Raw genomic sequence first — 23302 nt, forward strand, 5'->3', positions numbered from 1 at the left:
AGTAAGACCATCCCACTTGCCCAGGGTCTCAGCCAATTCTGATTTATGCCTTGGTACTATTGCCAGTACGAGCTGTGGAGCTTCTAAGTTTGAAGTTGACCAAGTTTATTCATTTCCCATGTCCTCTTCCCTGAAGAGAAGAGGGTGATTATTGCAACTCCGTGGCAATGGCCTTGTAGTTTAATCACGGTAGTTGGACCAATCACCTGCAAAAGGGCAAGACTTGTATCAAGGCAAGTGGCATTTCCACCAAGGAGCAGAGCTGTTGGCAGTGCCAAGCTGCAGAGTGCAGGCACTCATGGATAAAGCTTGCCCGACAGCAGGCCAGTCTGGGGCAAGATCACGTGGGCACAGGGGTCATGCAGAGTTCTTCCCTGGAAACACAGAACATCACGAGGTTAAAAGCCTCTTAAATAGCTCATTTCACACTTGCAATTTTTAGATATAAACACCAAATTCTAGCAAAATCCAAGCCTGCATTAAAGCCCCCAGAAAACACTGCAGGAAAAGGCTGTAGCTTAATCCATCCTGTTTAGCTTTGATGCCACCACACTTGGCAAGGACAGCACTGCTCGTTTTTTATCCCTCGTTACCAAGTTCAGTAAAGCTTCACTACTTACACTGATCCTTATCACTTCACAGAGCAGCTGCCCCCACCTTCTCAGCTTTGAGTATCTAAGGAGCAAACAGGTTAACAGGGTGTCTGCTCTAAGGGTAACATTAATTGACCTCTGATACAACTAGAGCTACTAGTACTGGAAATAAATCATTATTTGCAAAATTTAAGATCAGAGCCCTATAATCCTTTTTCATAAGTCTTATTGGTTTATAATGAAACTAACTGCATCAGCAAAAACAATTTAAAGAGAATGAAGTACAAAAAAATCTGGTTGCCAAGAACAAGTTGTAATCACCCACAGATACCCAGGGGTAGCTCTCAGTAACTCAATTAGCCTTAGTGGAGTTTTGTTGGATTTGCATTAATAAAGCAAAGAGCAGAGGTTAGTCCCAAAAATCTCTTAGAATGGCTAAAAGTAATTTAGAAATACATGATAGCAACAAAGCAGACAAAATACTACACATCCAAGGTCTAGTAGAGACTGCAACTGAAACATTCTTGGCTCAAGACCACACTGGCTTTTAAAACCTACATGCAGATTGAGTAAAACTCGATGGGATTTTTTTCCTAGAAAAGGAAGAAATCTGGACCAAGAGAAAGCCTTAGGGGAATTTGGCATGGCCAGCTACAATATGCTTTCATAAACACCATTACTGGCCTCTGCCACTGCACAGAAAAGAATGTCAATATTGTCTCCTACATGCCTATAAAGTAGCTTTAGACTGACTCACAGATTTCATGGAGTGAGGTACAGATTTCACTGGTGAAACAAGAGCAGTCTGTTTTCTCATCACATGGAAACGACACAAGATGCTGCAGAGACTGAAGTGAATCTGTTTAAGAGTAGTAGCTAACAGGTTAATCCAGATGATATTTATTAAACATGATGGAGCAGATGCTTAGGAAGTCCTGAAACATCCATTCCCAGAAGCTAGGGGCATGTGATATGGAAAGCATTCCTTCACTGGAAGCCCCAAGGGGCCTATCCTCTTTGGAAAAAGCACCATTCACCACAGCTGCCTCCTAGACTGATCAAAGGGACTGGAGGTAGCCATTCCTAAGGTGAGGCTGAATTCCACTGGGAGTGCTCATCATCCTCTGGATCTCACCACATGCTTTTAAATGAATAAGGCAATGCTTTTCATCCTCTCCCTTACAATGTGCTTCCTAAATGCAATGTTTTCTTCAAAATAAAAGAGAACTAGAACAAACAGACTGTGTAAATACAAAAAAACTGAGTATCTGGATGACAACAGAAGGAGCAGTGGAAACACCGTTTCCTTTTGCTCTAGACCTTATTTCAAACCAGCCCACTTCCAAGCTATGCAAAGGCAGACACTGTATTTAAGACATTCTCACCCCCCTTTTCCTCTTCTGCCAATCCCAGCAGCTTCACAGGTCAGATCTGTGATTACTTTGAAGCCCAAGTGCTTCCCTGCTCCTTTCCAGAATGTGCAGACACTGTGGGAGTGCAGAAGTTCAGACCCTGGTGGTGTGGAAGTTTCTTCTCAGCTGCACACCCAGTACAACTAGAAGGTGATCTGCACTTCAGAGAGTTCTACTGCCCCTCAGAGCTGTGAGTCCCTTTGTAGGAGGCAGCTGAAATAAGTCTCTGAGTGCAAAACAGGCATGAAACCCCAGTGATCAAAAGTTTTGAGCTGTTTTAAGGAAGGAGGGCTTTGCTGAGGATCAGCCTGTTATCTAAAAGATGTTTATGTATGGAAGGGAGACAGTCCAGCCTGAGGAGGAGTCAGCTCAGGCAGCTTTGCACTTCTCTGGTCTAATAGCCTAAACAAGGATGGGCATATTGCTCCAAGAAATTCAGAAAGATGTTTTCACCTTGAAATGTCAGTCATGCAGTGTCCCAGCCCTTCCAGTCAGCTCCCTGTTGTTCTGACTTCTTACAGGAAAAGCAGATTTTTTGCATTCTTATAATGATCAGAGCTGAATCATTGCTGCTTCTCCAGGTAAGCAAAGCAGAGGAAGGAATGAACAATCAGGTGTTTAGAATTCTGCCAGCCACTTGGCTGCAAAGACTGACACAAGCTTGTTCCAATGCATATCGTTACCAGGATCATTTTTCATTCCCTGCTTTAACAGATGACAATAAGTTTAAGGAAAAAACAAGCTGGAAAAGCTATTAAAGATTTCTGCTGGTTTTAATTACTCTACTCTGTGTTCTCCATAAAGCACAGAGGAAATACAGTGATGCTTGAATCTCTGTCTCAGCCTACTTGCAGAAGGATAATGATATGCCACTTCGTGCCCTATTACGATCCCAGAAATAATGAAGGCAATAAAATAATGAAACCAGTGAAAGATATGGCCAAGGGCAAGGAGCACAGTGACAACACTGTCTCAATTGAGTTCTGTGCTGCTTGGAAGGGGATATACTGCTGACAGTGTATAATACTGGAAAAGATGGAACTGCAACCGGTAAGGTGACATTTTTCTTCTGTGAAGATCTAATTGTGCTCAGCAGTGACATCCTTTCACCCTAATTGTCCACCTGAAGACAAAAGGGAATCCCAAAACTGAAGATAATATACTTCAATCCTGGCTCTCTGCTACTTAGGAGCCTTATACTTAGCTCAAACTCTGCTGGAAAATTCCACACTACCTCTCTGCCAGTACTAATGGATGCTGTCTCTGTGTGTATGGACACCTGTACACAGAAGCACCAGAGAATCACCCAAGAGAAGGATGTTCCTTTTTATTAGACAACCAGAGCTGAGGCTTCTGTGACACAAGAGTTAACAGAAACTCTCAAATGAAATACTGTTTTTGCAACAGTGTTTCGTGATGGTTTTTTAGAAAGTGGTATAATGTATAGGCTATAAATATAACTTTAGAAATAGAAGTCAAATGTAGCTTACCTTGTAGTAAAAAAACCCTTCAAATACTCACATATGCACAGTCAGCACTTCACTAAGTGCCTCTCTGAGCTTTGTTTTTTCAGATATTTTAGTGAAGTTTTTCAACATGAGTTCACTTTAGAACAGTGAACCGTAACAGCTTCTTGAATTTATTACATAACCAGAATATGCACATATTTTTTGAACTTTATTTGCATCACATTGGAGGAAACTTATCCAAACAGAAGTCCAAAAGCCACAATAAATTAGGAGAGAAATCATGGAAAAGAAAAGCAAAGACCTCTTTTTCCTAGACAAATGTTCCATCAGCAGGAGTCCCATTATTTGTTATAACAATCTTTAACTTGTAATGACTCTGAAGAAGACTGATAACAGACTGGTGGGAACAGATGGAGTGGTGCTGTTAATTATAGGCACTTAGCTGCATCAGACCCCATGAGTTATTACTAACATTTCCCACTAGGGAGGAGAATCACTGGCTTTTAAGTAGTATGTTGCTTACTAAGCTGGGAGCATTAGCAGTCAGGGTTGTACTAATCAGTACTAACAGCATAAAAATAAAACTCAGCTGCAAATAAAAAAACATAAAAATATTCCATGAATAATCCCCAGACTATTTCACTTATTTTTTTTTCTTTTCCACTCCCTTCTAAGTATAAAAGTTCTTCCACAAAGACTTAAATTCAGGTCTCACTAATTAAATCTTCCTCTACCACCCAGAAGGTTTCTAAGCATCTGAGTAGCAAGAAGGTAAAATGAAATAAAGGACAATCACTCTGGCAGGTATGATGGGGTGTGTGCAGACCTTCTGAACTGAGTGAAGCCAAGAGCCTGCAAAGTGACTCACCACATTACAGGTTATCCAGTCTTATTTAAACAGGATGCTGTTCCAGAGCACCTTTTCCAATTACAAGACCCAAACATCACTTCTAGGCCTGCCGAGATTCCTGCTGCATCCCTGTCTCCAAACAGGAAACCACCTTCCCTCTGCTTAACAGGTGCCTGGAGGTGATGAAACATAAAACAGCATTTCTCCATGTTACATACTCAACAAGAAGCTACTCCCAGTTGTAGGAACACAGAGACAACACAGTGTTTTCCTTTTGCTTGTAAGGCCACAAACAGGAGCCACTGTAGGTGTTGCAGAAGATATTTCTGAAGGGACACAATTCAACAGACACTTCCAAAAATAGCACAGAACAGACTATCTCGAAGCCAAATGAACACTCTGAGTTCAACCTGAGGATGTGCTTCAGATGCAAAACTAGAATGCAGCTTCTGAGGCTTTGCACAGTGCCTGCATAAACATTACTGACTGGAAAATTTAGACCATTAAGGAATCCTTATATTCTGATGTTTAGTCACACAGTAAAAAACCAGAATGAAATTTGTCTGTGAGTTTTCCATGGATAATTAACTCATTTGTAGTGTACTTATTAGCAAAAGAGACTTAGACATAAAGGTCAAGGGGAAGAAGATGGCTTTGGCAACTACTGTGAGAGCAGATGCTAAGAAATACATCAGAAAGGACAAATAAAAAGCAGAATTTGGGGCCTTATTCCAGAGAACAGCTGTATAAAAAGGCACGTTCTGTATAAAAACTAATTACAGATCACAGGAGAGATGACATCAGAACAACTTGCAACTTGGGTTAGAACTTGCAACTTCCAACAGATCTGAGCTTATATGTAAATATAAGCTTTTTTCCTCCAGCCCTTGAGCATATACCCCAAGCAAGCCAATGTTTCCTATCAATTCTAATGGAAACTGCTGATAAGAAGTCCTAGAATTCAACAAAATCCTTCTTCGCTCCCAGGATATTTTCCATAATCTTCCAAATCTGTCTTAATGTAGCAAGGAAGAAATTCACTCCCCACTGACACTTAGGCTATGACCTACCCAACACATCAAACTATGAAATGCACTCATTTAACAAGAAAGAAGTAGTACATTAATTAAATTTCTTGTCATTCAGGAGATTTTAAAAAAACCAAAACCCTCACACTGTATGTTAATAGAGCATTGACAATAGGGTAGTTGCTGAAAAAAAAAATTCTGGAATCCCATCTACAATTTTTATATAAAAAGCCCTAAGAATCCCAGATATTTAATACTCACATTCAAACCTGAGGACCCAGCATCCAGTCAGAACAGCCATCATGCATTTGACAGTACGTGGCATTGGAACATCAGGGATAACGAGATGAGTTACTGGGAGAGAGATTACATCAGTAGGACTAAAAGCACATAAAAATCAGCACCATGCCTGGCTGAAAAGCAATCAATCACCATTTAAAGGAAAAACAAGCTATAATAGTTTATCAACCACTCTTTCTAGCACAAGTATGTGATTTTTGAGGCTATGACACAAGTTAGTAGAAGAGCTATTAGAAATTTTGTGGGTTTCAACATATACTTGCTGTGAAAAAGGAAGTCATAGTTCTAAGCTAACACTTAAACCTTCAAATGAGGCTCCATTTTATAGGATAGTAATTTTTTCAATCCTTTTAAAGTTATATTTAAGTCTGACAGGAATCTCACAGTGGGATCTTGCTGCTTTAATGCAAAGCTAACACAACTCAACTGAAAATTCTGCAGTAGTAGCACAGATGTGAAAGATGGCAGGGGAAAATTGCCTTAGCATTTATTCCCAAGCAGAATTCCAAAGAAAATATAATAGGAGGGATTAAGACAATGTCCTCCTTCTCAAAGGGGGAAAAAAACCCAAACCCAAGCTTCATAACTTGGCTCCATCAATCTGAAGGAAGAACAAAATTTGAAGGAATGTCAGAAGACGTGTCGACTCTTGGGCAATGACAGGCTCTCTCTAAGGCACCATCTGCCCAGGACTCACTTCTGGAAGGCAAAAACTTTACAGGATCTCTCGCATGTACAGAGACCTTAAATTTGGTAAAGGGGGTGTAAAGAGAAGAGGTCTCTGAGGAGACTTAAGGATTTTAAATAACAGACAAAATGCTGCCAAACTGTGGCTCCCCTCAAAGCCTCCTGCTTTGGTAACCAGACAGGCTTGATATGTGTTTACATGCAAAACACACCAGCACTGCACTGCAGCTACAATTCAGGGATTTCAGAAGCTTCCCTCACCAAGAACTATAAAAAACCCTGTTGCAAGTGGTATATTGAAGGATAAGGTGCAGAACTGCACTTACTTATACTTGGACAGACATTTACATACCTCCACTGCTAAATTCAGTGCACCTTTGAGCCTTCAGAACTGCTCCTAATTCGTTCAGCAACTTCTGCTGTGCTGCACTAAGGTTGCTCCCCAGCAAACCAAGAGGGCCATTTCTGGGCTGGCTGGGGCTCAGCACCTGCAGGAACACAAAATCCTACAATAAGCTGAATGTCTGGGAACATAAATACAGCAACTAACTTTGGACAGCTTTATTTAATAAGTATTTGGAAACACAACCCATGGCAAACTTAGTGGACAGGGTATTACTGACAGACATGCTGTTGAGGAACCTACATAATTAATATCTGCATTTCATAGAATGATAGAATGGATTGGGTTGGAAAAGCCCTCTGAGATCACCAAGTCCAACCCTTGGTCCCACTCCAGTCCCTTTACCAGATCATGGCACTCAGTGCCACGGCCAAGCTCAGCTGAAAAACCTCCAGGGATGGGGAATCCACCCCCTCTCTGGGCAGCCCATTCCAATCCCTGAGCACTCTCTCTACAAAGAAGTTTTTTCTGATCTCCAACTTCAATTTCCTCTGGCAGAGCTTGAGCCCATCGTGCCCCCTTGTCCTATTGCTGAGTGCCTGGGAGAAGAGACCAACCCCCACCTGGCCAGAACTTCCCTTCAGGCAGTTCCAGACAGTGCTGAGGTCACCTCTGAGCCTCCTCTTCTCCAGGCTAAACACCCCCAGCTCCCTCAGCCTCTCCCCACAGCACTTGTGCTCCTTTCAGTAAAAGTCCCTAATGCTTTGCCCTGTAAGCAGTGAATGCTTAAGTGGTTTTTTTATGTGGTTACTACGAATGTAAATAAGAGGAGCTGCTTGCTCAAGGTTTATGCAGACAAGGATGTGGCACTTCAGCTCCTGGATTGTTGTAAATGCTCCCAGATCCCACAGCACAGACACACCCTGGAGATCCTGTTACCCTGCAGGCTCAGGCTTTGGACCAAAGCATCCCTGTGAGCTCGTGGGCCTCCATGGGCACACACTCAGCCCAAGGCAAACGCAAATTGCAGCAGGATGAAAAAGAGGTTTATTTGCAACAGAAGAGCTACAAGTTCCATTTGCTACAGGTGGAAGAAATAGCCACATAATTGCTGATTTAGCTGCAGCAGTTTACTTTGGGCCAATGGGTACCTTATATCCTCAGTGAGGAGGGATCAGAACAAGGTGTATACCCTGGTGTGAAGCAGGGCTGCTTCTGTCAGCCAGGTCAGCTTAATCCTCAGCCATTAAGCAGCACAAAGAATTTCATGATCCTGTAACTTGTTAGGTCTGAATAACCTCATTTTGGTTACAAGTCCTAAGAATTCTTAAGCAAAAACAGGGGAAAAACAAAAAACTCCAAAACAACCTTCCAAAAGCTGTTTTCAGCTGTGATATCTTCATTGTTGGGCAAAGGATGATTCTGGAACAGACTTTTCAAGGCACACAAAAAGCACCTGGAGCAAAGACTGCTGCTGTTTTCAGACAGTTTGGTGAGTAGAACAAATTTAAATATGCAGAAAACCAACATCAATAGTCAGGCTCAAGCAAAAATACGTGAGGAATATCACAGTGCTCGTTCTCCTATAATACAGCCACAGAACAAGAAATACCCTTTGTTTTCCCAGCTAAAGCTGTAACAGAATTTCATGGCTTGTATGTGTTTCACATGTATTCTAGAAATACTGTCCAGGTGAGTTTCCCACTTTTAAAATCTCCCTGTAAAGCAGGTGATGTATTCTACTTATGTCCAAGCCTTCAATATTTACAGGATGAACTTACAGAGTTTTTTTTTAAAAAAAAACAAAAACAACAAAACCAGAGAAAGCCCCAGACAGACATTTACCTTGGAGGGTTGGTTAAATGAAGATGATTCATTCTTCACTGGTAACATTAGCACAGACTTCATCTTTTCACTTTCTGCATAGTCCACAGGCCGCAGACCAAATATATTACTGGCAAAACAAGCACAGATGGGTTTAAGTAAATAAAATGTGACTTGATTCTTAACTAACTGGGCACATTAGCTGGGTAGCTTTCCCTCCCACTTTCTTATTAATATGTAATTTCAGCTAAAAGCACAAAGCTTCAAGTAAGAATTGCATCCAAGACAGATGGATACTGAATTACAAGCTGTTGCATTCAGCTGAGGAGTAAGGGATGTTCAGAGCAGAATGTTCAGTTAAATAAACCACAGTCCTTGTTAAACTGTTTCAAGATGCACTTTGATATCATTTGCAAGACCCAGAAATTTCAGCTTTAATCTTTCACTGCAGTCATATAACCAAGCAATGTATTTCTGGCTTCTCCATTTGCCATAAACGACATGTCAGGAGATTCTACGCACTGTATTAAACACTGGAGTTTGATGGGGTTGTGCTTTTATGGGAAAAGCTGTCTGCTTCCTGCTTGGGAACTGTGGCTCCCTTGCACTTCCAAGACTTGAGTATGCATCTCATTTTCCCCCTGTGTGCTGTTCCACAGAACACATTGTAGCCAATTCATTCTGATTTTAGTCGGTTTGCCAATTCTGTCAAAGACTATTGATCGTATGTGGCACCTCACAGTTATTAGATGTGCTTCAAGAGCCATTTCCTCTTTGAGCATTCCTCAGACAGATGTGATGTGCTATAAACACACCAAGAACAGCCATGGCTTCTCTCTCTTCACACAACTTTGCAGCTGCAAAAGCCTGAAATTGCAAACAGGTATTACTGCCATTAGCAAACAGGATCCTCTGCCAGCACTCTGGAGAAATATTCTGCTTGCTTTGCCCTTTATGGGAATAATGGCTATTCCAGCTGATCCTCTTCTCCCCACCTCACGTAGCTCTGCTCTCAAAAGGCATAATAAGAGCCCATTATTAAGCGGAAGATTGTCACTGAGAACAAAGCCCTGACTCAGTGTCTGAAACCCGGCAAGCTTAGTCATCAAACAATGAGACGTTTAAAGGGGTCAAAAAACCACCACAGCTTTGAAGAGCTGCCTCTCAGCCACCCCTTCCTGTGCAGAGCAGGAATCTAGGAAGCTTTATAGGGAATTCCACATAAGGCCAAAACCCAACCCAGCCCAAAGAGAAGCTCAAATCATGAAGTCTTCACTCTGGCTTAACTGGGGGGCTTTGGCCAGCATAAAGCTGACAGCTGTGTCTGACCTCAGCACCCCTCTGTGCTCCTGACTGAGCACTGCTCACTAACACAGCCCCTTGGGAAAACAACAGCCCACAAAAATGCCCCCCAGAAGGGTCCAGGATGGTATTTTACAACATTACCAACCCCAAGCTCTTCTGTGCTACTAATGAGCAGAGTGCAGGCATAATACCAGCTCTGCAGACTAAAAGATAATTGGTTAAATCTCTGCCCAGTCCTGGGAGTTGCAGCCCATTAAATATTGTCATGCTGTTCCTGTTTTGTCATGCATCATCAGGGTAGCTCTTCCCTTTCTTTAAATAAGGGCCATATTCAACTCAAAGTGCTGCAGGACAGAGTTCCTTTGAACAATGATCCGGGGAGGGGGGGAATAGATTCATCATCACATACACTAAAAATCACCTGTAGACTACATGGCTGACCTTTCACTGTGAACAGAGAGAGGAAATCACTGCATGGCAGTAGGAGAGGTTTGGGAGTGCTTTTTCCTCCAAAGGCACAGAAGGATGTTGATAAAAAACCTCAGGAATGTTTACCATAGATTAATATACAGACCATCAGAGTTAAATATAGAACATTTTTTGCCAAATAAACTGCAAACTCTGGCTCCTCCTTCTGTATTCACTTAAATTTTTTTCCTACATTTTTAAGCTCATTTCAGTTGCTTCTTACTGAAGTGCTGTGAAATGCTCTCCCATCTTTATGCAGCATTGAAGAATTAATGGCTATTTACAGGATGTTAAGGTGGTGTAGTTAAATTGTGACAAACTTGGGAGCTGAGGTCTGGAAAAGGAACACCAGCACTAGGGATGATTTAAGAGTTGTGAATATTTGCAACAAAGCAAATTGTTAAAGAAATGAGAAAATGTAGCTGACACAGGAGAAAACAGAGTTTGCAAAATAAAAACCAAGACAAGAAGCACATCCTAACAAGAGATTTCAAGTAGGGTGTTGTTGTAATTTACTCATCTTTTTCAAAGAAAAAGGATGAAAACCATATTTGCACTTCTGAGTTAGGCACCCACTCACCATCCAAACAGTAAGATCAGAAAGAGCCCTTGCCCAGCCTGGGCTGCCACCCTGACCAGTACAGGAATTTGAAGAACTGTTTTTATTATATTAGGAATTTATTTATATTATTTTTGACTCTGTGACCAGGATTAAGGACCAAATCTGTGCAAGCACCCCACCACCAGTGAGGCACAGCAATGGGAAAGAGAAGCTTTAGGCAAAAATGCTTTTATGCAGCTGAGCTGAACAAGGGAAATCCGAATCACAGAGCCACAACTCCTTCTGAGTTGGAAGGGACCCACAAGGATCATCGAGTCCAACTCTTAAGTCAATGGCCCATACAGGGGATTGAACCCATGACCTTGGCATTATTAAATCATCCACCCTGTTCAGAGGGAAAAATGAATTTTGATCCAGTTTGCAAAACCAAATTAGACTTGCACAACAGGTCCACCCTAACACACAGTGGTTTTAGAAATATCAGGAACTATGAGTGCTCTGACTACAGGTCTGGGTTTGTGGGGAATGGACCCAGTGCACATGATGAGTCCCACACTCAGGGAAGACTCAATTGTTCCTACAAGGCAGAAATAATTGTCTGTGGTGCTTAAGCCAGAATACAAGGTCTCCAAGGCGTACCTGTTTGTACCAGAATGCAAGTGGGCTGTTTGAAAGTTGTTTTAAACATTCAAGAGTCAGACGTACCCTTTGATGCAGGCAGCCTCCTATTAGCCAGTCATCAAGGTATGAGTAGTCAGCAGAGGGCTGTTACAGCTAGAACAAATTCCAATCAAAGAGCAGGATGGCTGTGCTGAGAACAGAGATGAGCCCAGCCAAGAGCAACTCCCCGTAATCTTCTGAGCATGACTTTACACCAGATGACAGATGATATCTTAAGGACTGACACATCAAAGAACTTCTTATGAAAAGCTTCAGAAATAGGATCCAGTTTATGGCAAAACACTGCTGAAGTATTAGGTTTGAAGACAACAGAGGTTACTGCCATAGCCACAAAGAAACTTTACAGCTCCCTTCTAAATGTTTCACTGACTTCCAGCAAATAAGTGACCAGAGAAGATAAATATGGAGGCACGCCTGTTAATTGTTTAGAAGCCCCAAACTTGCCCAGCTCCTGATGTAAGCAAACAATAACTACATAATACTTTGCAATCAGGAGTATTAAACTGCTCCATTTTGGCACCAGAAGTCATGGTGGAACCTCCTGTTCCACATAAGCCAAGTTTTACCCCAGCCCCACAAACAAGTTCAGTGTTGAATTCAAGTCCAGCAACAAGGGGTCAGTGCAGTAACCACAACTCCCACCTGGGAACAGGACGAGGTCAGGGCTCTCCAGACAGCACCTGGATGTGAAGCATATGGTAATGGTGCTGTGACAGACCCCAAACAGAGCCAAGTTAATGTGGGATAAGATAAAAAGGTAGATTCTTTAATGTCTAGGCTTAGGGTTTTTGGGAAGACATGATGACATCTCCTCCTGAACACTAATCTCTATGGTTTTTATACTGCCCACCCAATCCCCAGTTCACACATTTCTTGGTCCAGCCCCATCTTGCTTCTGGTCACACCTCCTTATGATTTGGGTTTGGGGTCAGTGGGACTCTCTGTCTTCATCATTCTCTTCTTTAGCTCTTGGAGATTTTCCAGTGTTCTGAGACTCAAGGTTGTTGGTTTATGTTTATGTTTCATTCTGCAGACCTTCTTAGTCTTCTACCTTGAAAAGACATCTAAACACTAAAAGAATTTGAGCTACTGGTATGTGCTAGGGTTTGGGATACATAAACAAGGAACTTAAGCTACCAGAAATATTAACATACTACATCTGCTTTTTTACTACAGTTACAAGTACTTTTAAAATCTATAGAAACCAAAAAATCCAAAACCCCATTGGCATCAGTAAATAGAAACCTTCTTTGAATCTGACAGAAGAAAGAAAACTTAATCTGTGTAGCTAGAAAGACTATGTGAGATACTCAAACAGAGCCAGGGTTTTAATTAACCTGCTGTCAGCAGGAAGTTAAACATACTGTCTTGGACTTAGACAGCAAAGACCTCCACTGCCCTGCCTCAGAACAAGCAGAAAAAACTGTCAGTGTCATGGGCCTGATGCCTCCTGAACTAACTGCAGGTTAGAAGAGGTTTTGCCCTTATGCCATTCATAATTGAGGACTGCAGTCTATCCCTAAGCATTCCCAGAGGTTTCTTCAGAATCAGAACTACTCAGACAGCCAACACCTAAAAAAATAGAGCATGGCCACAATTTTTACTAATGCTGAACTTATTGTGCATGAAGAGCTGCAAAGCCAGCCCATTTGAGGGAGAGCATTTAGGAAGTGCTGTGAAATTGCAAATGCACAGATCTAATTTTTCAAATCACTTGGCTTGCTGTGAAGCAAGAAAAAAAGACAGAACTCAAGCACACTGAAAGAAGCCATAAAAATAAAAATTAGCTATGTGTAGGAGATTAACTTAAAAAAATTAACAAGACCAGTAGGACAATTAATAGGTCCATTGGTCCATATAATACTTTTCATTTGTAGTTCGTATCTTTCCCAGTCAGTGAAAACTTCAATGGCAAATGAAGTGCCACAACTATTAAATCTGACAGATTTCAAAAAAACCCTTTTTTGCCAAAGGATACAGAAATCCCAGGATTACTCTCTGGCAAAAGAGGAAGGCCCCATCTGTACTCTTGTGGTCTAAAAGGTATGTGGCTGCTTCGTATTATACAGTTAATTCTTGATGCACTCTGTGTTCACATTCAAGGAGAAAAACAGCCTGCAAGGTGGTTGGAATGAGATGTGCTTCAATGGCCCTGTGAACCTGATGGTCTAAACTGCAACTGCAAAGTCTCAGCTCCCTGGATAGAGTTATACCTGTGCACCTCTCCAAGGGCCCTGAGGAAGCAGCTGTATTTGCTTCTAGATATATCCCACATCCCTCCACAGACCAGTGGGGCTCACGTGCCTTTGGGCCTGCAGTCAGTAAATATTGCACATCTTTAAAAACATATTTCATCTGGCACAGCTGAGTATCATTCTGAATCTCAAAACTACTGCTCTAAGCAGGCTATTCAGCACAAGCTCTGTTTTTATTCCAGTAGATTAACTCTCCAACACACAAGGGACATTAAGACACAAAACTGAGTTAATTCTGCTGTCAAAACAGCAGCAAGACATCAGTCACTTTTGGGAGGTTTCACGCTATATATTTCATAGTGTCCCAAGTAACATTTGAACACATTTATCATGGTCACATTTTACTGAGCTTTGCTAAAGGAAAAGACTTATAAGCAACCACAGCGAACTAATGAAACTTTCCCCCCTGCTCTCCTGTGAGGTAATGAAGAATCACTTTATCCCATCATATTAAGGAGGGCCCTTTCCTGGGCTGAAAGTGAGTTCATTGAGAAGCTGAAGAGCCCACAAAAGGAATAGAAAGAGTTTTGTACACCAAAAAAAAAAAAAAAAGGAAAAAGAAAGCTAAAAAATACACAAATCATTGGTTTGGTAAAATTAGCTTGGTATAGTCTCATCTCACACATTGTACACCTCTAAAGTTAAGGGACTCCTATGGTATATTCCTCAAGAAAATAAACCCTTGGGAAGAGATGCAAATTCTACTCATCACTGCCCAATTTGTACCGTAAAGGTCCAAAGTAGCAATGGGAAGGTGAGCAGGTCCTGCATTAGGTGCAAAGAGGACAGCTATAACCAGTCATTATGAAAAGAACTATAATTGCACCATCTTGAGTGCTCAGCCTGTTTTTGTCTCCTGTTTTTAAAACTCTGGTCTGCAGGTTTCAGGGATCCAGGAAAAAAGTCACTAAAGGAAAACAGGCCTCTTGTAAGATGAGACTTTGCTATAAGGGTACCTGCATCCACTAGGAAAAAAGGATAAAGTAAACCTTCTACAATAAAGATGGTTCAAATCCACTTACCTAGACAATACAAGCACTGCTTAATTAGGACTACAACTACCAGAGGCAGCAGAAAAAGAAACACCCAGTAAAGATCTGCAAAGTCATGATCGAGGGCAAGGTCGCAGCACTTTTCATTGCTGGAAGCCAGGAGGGCACAGGAAGGAAGGAAGGGAGGCACAAGACATTCTTAGAAGTCTCAGAAACACTGTTCTTGTTTCTACAGTTTCTCGACAGCATTTAGAAGAGGTCAGCAGAATCTTACTATTCAAACCTGAAAATTTTGCTTGTACATCCCTTACTCTGTGGATCTAATGCCTTCTGTAAAAATAGAGGGATGGGGGGAAACCCAATCCCTTTCCATCACCAATGCAATAGCAACACACCCAGTAGCATTGCAGACAAAAAAAGGAAGACCTAGAAGCCTCAATTATTCCAGGAGGGACATTCAGGACTGGATTTTTGTCAAAAATCCATGGCTGGTTCTGTCAGACAAATCTCACAAATATTGAACTGAACATTATCTACATTCAGTAAAAAGTTAAGGCAGAGTTAAAGGTTTACATAAATCTCCCTGTCCCTGATTAAAAACCTTGTTTCAACAGAAAGTCATGTTTGCTCATGTAGAATGAGCTGAAGGAGGTTCAGCTTCATCTCTGTTTGTGTGAGCACATGCAGCAGAGACCAGGGCTAATGAGAGACCTGCAGAGTCCACTGCTGGCATTTGGAGTCTTGGCTGTGCAAACCTCCCAGGGCTCAAGTCCTGTCAAAACCTTCCAGCAGGGCTGTTGGCTGTGCCACATTTTCAAATACCAGACAAACAAGTGATAACTGTGACACAACCAGTCCCTGACACTCAAGTGTCTTGAAAATGAGTTTCTGAATCTGTCTGCTTTTCAGGGTATAATGTGCTGGTCCTTGTTGTTCAAGAACAAAGTGGAGATGAACAACTGATCCTTGTTTTACTCTTTCGCGCTGAAGTCTCAAGAGTTTGTTGCTTTGTTTTGGTTTTTCTCTTGTTGTTTTTTAAATAAAGTCAAGATTAGGACTTTATGAAAACTATGCTTTCCCACAGAGCACCTTAATTCTGTAAGCTTCCAGAGCAAATCTGAAGAGCTGAAGTGATTAAGCTGAACTTATTTATGCTTCTTTATGTGGCTGCCAAGGAAACTTGTGCCCTGCAAGAATTCATCCTGTTGTGTTACTACATGCACACACCTATTGACAATTTGCATTGGACTCCAATTTGCACACACAGGCTCTGGCACAACAACAATACACCACCTAAAATTACATTTAGTGTCTGAAATGCTAATAGGCTGCAGGGTTATGCATAGACTAAAGGATTTTTCAGCACCTCCAATACACAAATGCCAAAATCTTCAGGAGGTGTAACTGCAGAGAAGAATCAACTGAAAATATTTCTAAGCTTGCTTTTTTTTAATTAAAAAGTGTACCAAAGATTAGTGCCTTCATCCAGAATGAAAATAATGAAACACTTCCCAAAGCTCAGCCTCTGCCTATTCAATTTGTGAAAACAGAAGAGGCTGGACCAAAATGCCTTCTGCTAGCAAGTAGTGTAGTAACAGCAGAGAGACAAAAAACAGCTGTAGCAGTTCAAAACTCATCTAGCTCAGCATCTCCAAGCTGACAGTTGCTGTAACAAGATGCCAACAGGAAAGTGTAAGATTAGGGTAAGCATGTGTTGTTACTTTCCTACTACAGTCTCCAGTACTCCAGCTATGTGTGACTCAGGAGTCCTCAGAAAAGCTTAGGACAAAGTGAAGTGGAAAGGAAACACCTACCTGAGAAAGGAGGACACAAGCACAGCAGAGCACACATTTAGCACCCACCCCCTCACTTCAAACAAGTCATATTTATGTTACCAGCTTTGCCTCCCATTTACTCAGCACACACTCTGGAGGTTGTTCCCAGTCACTCCCTGTGTACTCACACAGCACAACAGTTCCCAGTCACTCCCTGTGTACTCACACAGCACAACAGTTCCCAGTCACTCCCTGTGTACTCACACAGCACAACAGTTCCCAGTCACTCCCTGTGCACTCACACAGCAGCAGTTCCCAGTCACTCCCTGTGTACTCACAGGGCAGCAGTTCCCAGTCACTCCCAGTGTACTCACACAGCACAACAGTTCCCAGTCACTCCCAGTGTACTCACACAGCAACAGTTCCCAGTCACTCCCTGTGTACTCACAGGGCAGCAGTTCCCAGTCACTCCCTGTGTACTCACAGGGCAGCAGTTCCCAGTCACTCCCTGTGTACTCACAGGGCAGCAGTTCCCAGTCACTCCCTGTGTTCTCACAGGGCAACAGTTCCCAGTCACTCCCAGTGTACTCACACAGCAACAGTTCCCAGTCACTCCCTGTGTACTCACAGGGCAGCAGTTCCCAGTCACTCCCTGTGTACTCACAGGGCAGCAGTTCCCAGTCACTCCCTGTGTACTCACACAGCACAACAGTTCCCAGTCACTCCCTGTGTACTCACACAGCACAACAGTTCCCAGTCACTCCCTGTGTACTCACAGGGCAGCAGTTCCCAGTCACTCCCTGTGTACTCACACAGCACAACAGTTCCCAGTCACTCCCTGTGTACTCACACGGCACAGCAGTTCCCAGTCACGCCCTGTGTACTCACACGGCAACAGTTCCCAGTCACTCCCTGTGTACTCACAGGGCAACAGTTCCCAGTCACTCCCTGTGTTCTCACAGGGTAACAGTTCCCAGTCACTCCCTGTGTTCTCACACGGCAACAGTTCCCAGTCACTCCCTGTGTACTCACAGGGCAGCAGTTCCCAGTCACTCCCTGTGTACTCACAGGGCAGCAGTTCCCAGTCACTCCCTGTGTACTCACAGGGCAGCAGTTCCCAGTCACTCCCTGTGTACTCACACAGCACAACAGTTCCCAGTCACTCCCTGTGTACTCACACAGCACAACAGTTCCCAGTCACTCCCTGTGTACTCACAGGGCAGCAGTTCCCAGTCACTCCCTGTGTACTCACACAGCACAACAGTTCCCAGTCACTCCCTGTGTACTCACACGGCACAGCAGTTCCCAGTCACGCCCTGTGTACTCACACGGCAACAGTTCCCAGTCACTCCCTGTGTACTCACAGGGCAACAGTTCCCAGTCATTCCCTGTGTTCTCACAGGGCAACAGTTCCCAGTCACTCCCTGTGTTCTCACAGGGCAACAGTTCCCAGTCACTCCCTGTGTTCTCACACGGCAACAGTTCCCAGTCACTCCCTGTGTACTCACAGGGCAACAGTTCCCAGTCACTCCCTGTGTACTCACAGGGCAACAGTTCCCAGTCACTCCCTGTGTACTCACAGGGCAACAGTTCCCAGTCACTCCCTGTGTACTCACAGGGCAACAGTTCCCAGTCACTCCCTGTGTACTCACAGGGCAACAGTTCCCAGTCACTCCCTGTGTACTCACAGGGCAACAGTTCCCAGTCACTCCCTGTGTACTCACACAGCACAACAGTTCCCAGTCACTCCCTGTGTTCTCACACGGCAACAGTTCCCAGTCACTCCCTGTGTACTCACACAGCACAACAGTTCCCAGTCACTCCCTGTGTACTCACACGGCAACAGTTCCCAGTCACTCCCTGTGTACTCATAGGGCAGCAGTTCCCAGTCACTCCCTGTGTTCTCACACGGCAACAGTTCCCAGTCACTCCCTGTGTACTCACACAGCACAACAGTTCCCAGTCACTCCCAGTGTACTCACACAGCAGCAGTTCCCAGTCACTCCCTGTGTACTCACACGGCACAGCAGTTCCCAGTCACTCCCTGTGTTCTCACACGGCAACAGTTCCCAGTCACTCCCTGTGTTCTCACAGGGCAACAGTTCCCAGTCACTCCCTGTGTTCTCACACAGCAACAGTTCCCAGTCACTCTCTGTGTACTCACACAGCACAACAGTTCCCAGTCACTCCCTGTGTACTCACAGGGCAGCAGTTCCCAGTCACTCCCTGTGTACTCACAGGGCAGCAGTTCCCAGTCACTCCCTGTGTACTCACAGGGCAGCAGTTCCCAGTCACTCCCTGTGTACTCACACGGCAACAGTTCCCAGTCACTCCCTGTGTACTCACACGGCAACAGTTCCCAGTCACTCCCTGTGTACTCACAGGGCAGCAGTTCCCAGTCACTCCCTGTGTTCTCACACGGCAACAGTTCCCAGTCACTCCCTGTGTACTCACACAGCACAACAGTTCCCAGTCACTCCCTGTGTACTCACACAGCACAACAGTTCCCAGTCACTCCCAGTGTACTCACACGGCAGCAGTTCCCAGTCACTCCCTGTGTACTCACACGGCAGCAGTTCCCAGTCACTCCCTGTGTACTCACACGGCAGCAGTTCCCAGTCACTCCCTGTGTACTCACAGGGCAGCAGTTCCCAGTCACTCCCTGTGTACTCACACAGCACAACAGTTCCCAGTCACTCCCAGTGTACTCACACAGCACAACAGTTCCCAGTCACTCCCTGTGTACTCACAGGGCAGCAGTTCCCAGTCACTCCCAGTGTACTCACACGGCGTCCCGGGAGGCGCCGTGGCGCAGCAGCAGCTCCACGATGGCCACGTGCCCGTTCCTGGCGGCGTCGTGCAGGGGGGAGTCGTTCTGGTAGCCCGTGGTGTTCACCAGCGCGCGGTGCCGCAGCAGCAGCTCCACCACCGCCCGGTGCCCGTGGTTACACGCCTCGTGCTGGGGGCACAGCCAGGAGAGTGAGATCCAGGGACACAGCTCAGGGGAAGGACTTCTGTCACACCAGCTCATTCACTTTCAGACACTCGGGAGAGTTTTGGGGCAGACAAGGCGAGGATAGTGCGTTGCATTCCTGACATGAACTAACCTGGGAACCCAGCACTGACAGAAAGCCCCGAGAAGAGCTGAACAAAGGCCAGCTGTGTGCAAATTAAGACTGCAGGGAACAAAGCCTTCCAGATTACAGGCTGTCAGGAGTGTTCCTCAGGAGAGGAAGGAGTCATGCTTGAAAAGAACCTTTTGTTTGTTTTCTGTAATTTGAGTGAGAAATTTTTTCATTCCACTACTTGACATATTTCCAAAACACTGAGGACATTAAGAACCCATCAAATATAAACATTGCTTGCAACTGATCGTTTTCTAGCTATTGTAGTTATATTTTCTGCACTTGCAGAACTGCAGGCTGATTGATTTCCTGGCGTGCCCCACACCCCAGCAGAGGAGAGTTAAGATCTGGGCAGGTCAGTAGTTACTAATGAATTATTTTAACCTTGTTTATCATCACTTCTTGACTTTGCATAATTCTTTGTGTAAAGGGAACTGAAATATGGGAGAGGAAAGAAGGGATAAAATGAAACCTGATTAGATGACAGAAAAATACAAGCCTTCAACACTCACCAGTGGTGTCCAGCCAGCATTGTCTTTGACATTGGGGTCTGCCCCGTTATTCAGCAGCTCTTCCACAGCTGCCAAGTCACCCTACACAGGAAAAAACTGTAGTTATGAAAAAGTAATGACAACAATACACAAAGACAACACAGATTTAAGAGATGCCAAACTCTAAATGTAGCTGCAGTAAGAACTGAATGATATAAGCCTTCCATGTAGATATTGTCAGGACAGCAAAAGCTCAACTGGTTGGGAGAGAGCACAGTTTATCATCATGGTTCATTTAGAAGCACCAACACATTTTGCACAAATATGCATTTCTAGACAAAAAAAGGCATATAACAGACTTAAAGCAAATGGAAAAATTTGTGCTGATTGCAATCTGTCCACTGGAGTCAACTGCAAGGATTAAAGACAAGAACACTTCTCAAGAATTTCCTTTTTCTTCAGGCTGGATTTTTTTAAGCTGATCTAAATAACTGGCTGAAAACATAAGTGACATAAATTAATAAGCCTAACAAGCTTCCAGAAATTGTTTTTCCACAAGTCAAAAGGAAAAGAGTTTTATTTAACACCACAATTACTACTCATGTTAAATCTCACCAATACCTTCACTGACAATTATTCTACCAAATAGTTTAAAATTGCTTTTTGGAAGAAGCTGTATTCAGTTTTTTCTATAAGCCAGGAGATGTACGTGGAAACAGTGGATTTTGGAGAGAGGCTGAGCAGAGACAAGGCAAAGAAAGAAAAATGGTAGAAATTGTGAATCCAATGTTTTGACACTCTGAAAAGCAAAGTACAAGAGAGAAAGTTGGTAATAATATTGGAGCATATCCAGATGCAGCTATAAAAAGGTGAGAAGGCTCCTGTGGAAGCTGAGTCAGAGATCTCTGCAGTGCAGGCCATCTTAAAAGCAGGTGGAAAAGTAACCTGAAGAGACAGTAGTAGTGGAAAGTCAGGGAATTCCTAAGTGTTACTCATAGCAAGCCTTAGAAAGAAAAGACGAGAGAATATTAAATTAAGCTTTAAATACAATAAAAATAAACTTAATCCTATTTTTTGTGTTACCAAGGAACACATTGAAAAAACAAGATAGCTTTAATCTGTACTCTTTAGTTAGAGAACATATTAAGACAGGCTGCTCAGCAGAAATAAATCCAGCAAGCAATGCCTGTAAAACTCAAAATTCACAAAAAAAATGCTGAGAATCACTGGCTCTACAAGCATCAAGCAAATTAACACAGAGATAAACTTCCTGTATTATATTCCCAGCATAGATGTCCCAGCAAAACGTTACCTTTCAAAGCAATTAAAGTGCTCCAAGAGCAGAGCATCCTTTCTGGCTGCAAGGGAGCAGACAGGCATCAAACCTGAGGAGTTACTCAGAGGCAGCCAAGACAGGCTCAGCACTGAGATCTTCTCCGACAGAGAGAAGCCACAATTATCTGTAATGAGCGAGATCTGAGCTTATCATTTAAAGTTCAGTTTGCAAACATGTACAGCAAGGGTTTGACATTTCAGGAGTGCTCCTGTAAAGCAGGAAGCACAGCTAATAATCTGTGTGGGCATCAGACAGCTCCACAGCTTCTCAGATCAGTTCTGAACATTGATTTGTATAACAGAGCTGTGGTTGTACCAAAGCAAATGCTGCTGGGGTGGACGCCAGCAGTGACAACATCCAGGAGTAAAAAAAAGTGCATTTTTTAACACTGGCCACTTTAGGAGCTTTTTTGGAGGCTTTTTTTAGGGGCAAGGGGGCAGAGGAGGGAAACTGTTTGCTTGTTCTTTACACTGACCACTCCTATCAAAGCTGATGGAATTACTAACATTTTAAGTTACTAAATGCTTTGCTAAACTCTAAACAAAGAGTAAGGACCTGGTAGTTGCAATCCCAGTCACAAGTAAGTCTATCCCATGTATCTTTCCCCCAAATGAAAGCAGAGGGAACTACACCTATTAGTATGGAATTACTGATTCCAACATGCTGCATGAAGTTGCACTTTGACTATTACTGGAATCAGCTGAGTACATTTAGTTCCTTGAGTTCAGCTGATCCAGCAATGCCAGCAGGAAATCACCAGACTCCAAGAGGGAGCCACAGGCAGGTGATGGAGGAGGGACCCTGGGATGTGTCTGGGCAGTTCCTTGAGTTCAGCTGATCCAGCAATGCCAGCAGGAAATCACCAGACTCCAAGAGGGAGCCACAGGCAGGTGAGGGAGGAGGGACCCTGGGATGTGTCTGGGCAGTTCCTTGAGTTCAGCTGATCCAGCAATGCCAGCAGGAAATCACCAGACTCCAAGAGGGAGCCACAGGCAGGTGAGGGAGGAGGGACCCTGGGATGTGTCTGGGCAGTTCCTTGAGTTCAGCTGATCCAGCAATGCCAGCAGGAAATCACCAGACTCCAAGGGGGAGCCACAGGCAGGTGATGGAGGAGGGACCCTGGGATGTGTCTGGGCAGTAGCACAGCAGAGTGGGAAGGTAAACAGAGACACTCCTTGTTCAGAAAGAGGGAACTTGACACAGGCCAGGTAGAAAACCCCAACATTACCAATTCACTGGGAAGTGTTTATTTTGGAATCTCATTATCAATGAGGGATTACATCCAGCTCCTGAAGAGGCAGGAACTACTGCAGAATGCAGAATTGTCCACTCAGAAGAAACAAAGTGAAGGACGTTTTAAGCTCACAGCAAAGCTTATGTGTAGTGACAACACAACAATGCCATGGTTTGCTCTTCCTCCCTGACACGGTTTACAGGAGCTGGGAAAACCACACCAGCAGGAAAGGCACTGGGGCCATCTGTTGGCAGACCTGGAGCCGGCAGCAGCTTGCAGAGAAGGGTATTTGTACGGCTTCACAAACACTTCCTCCCAAGGAGAATTTAGTTCCTGCAGCCACAGATGGCATAAGCCCAGAAAAATATCTTTATTTGGCTCACACGAGGTTGTTGGGTTTTTTTTTCCCCTTTTCTCTCAAGTCAGTTGTGTCCTGATTTTAACACAGACATGTGGTTAAGAACTCCAAGCGTCCTTTCAATCTTATTTTACAGGAGTTCTTTTTCCATTTTAGCCTTTACAATTTCCATTAACCATAAATATTTTCCACCCAGAAGTCATATGTAAATTAT

General features: G+C 43.6%; 1 protein-coding gene across 5 annotated transcripts in view; it reads right to left on the reverse strand.

Annotated features, from left to right (window-relative positions):
• The window catches only part of BARD1 (BRCA1 associated RING domain 1), a 45944-nt gene that overhangs the window by 6153 nt on the left and 16489 nt on the right, over positions 1-23302 (reverse strand). For 3 of the 5 annotated variants that reach the window (XR_011698399.1, XM_071562121.1, XM_071562120.1), the window contains 5 exons: positions 20182-20262; positions 19331-19503; positions 8528-8636; positions 6692-6827; positions 5614-5706 (listed from right to left, as the gene is read on the reverse strand). Coding sequence is in view for 2 of the 5 variants with exons in the window: in XM_071562121.1 (XP_071418222.1) it covers positions 5614-5706; positions 6692-6827; positions 8528-8636; positions 19331-19503; positions 20182-20262 (592 nt within the window). In the remaining 3 variants the exon portion in view is untranslated. Of the gene's footprint in view, positions 1-4342; positions 4498-5613; positions 5707-6691; positions 6828-8527; positions 8637-19330; positions 19504-20181; positions 20263-23302 lie in introns of all 5 variants that reach the window. The other 2 variants (XR_011698401.1, XR_011698400.1) reach the window with 1 other exon arrangement.

The sequence above is a fragment of the Pithys albifrons genome, chromosome 8 (assembly GCF_047495875.1).
Source record: "Pithys albifrons albifrons isolate INPA30051 chromosome 8, PitAlb_v1, whole genome shotgun sequence".
NCBI classification, from domain to species: domain Eukaryota; kingdom Metazoa; phylum Chordata; class Aves; order Passeriformes; family Thamnophilidae; genus Pithys; species Pithys albifrons.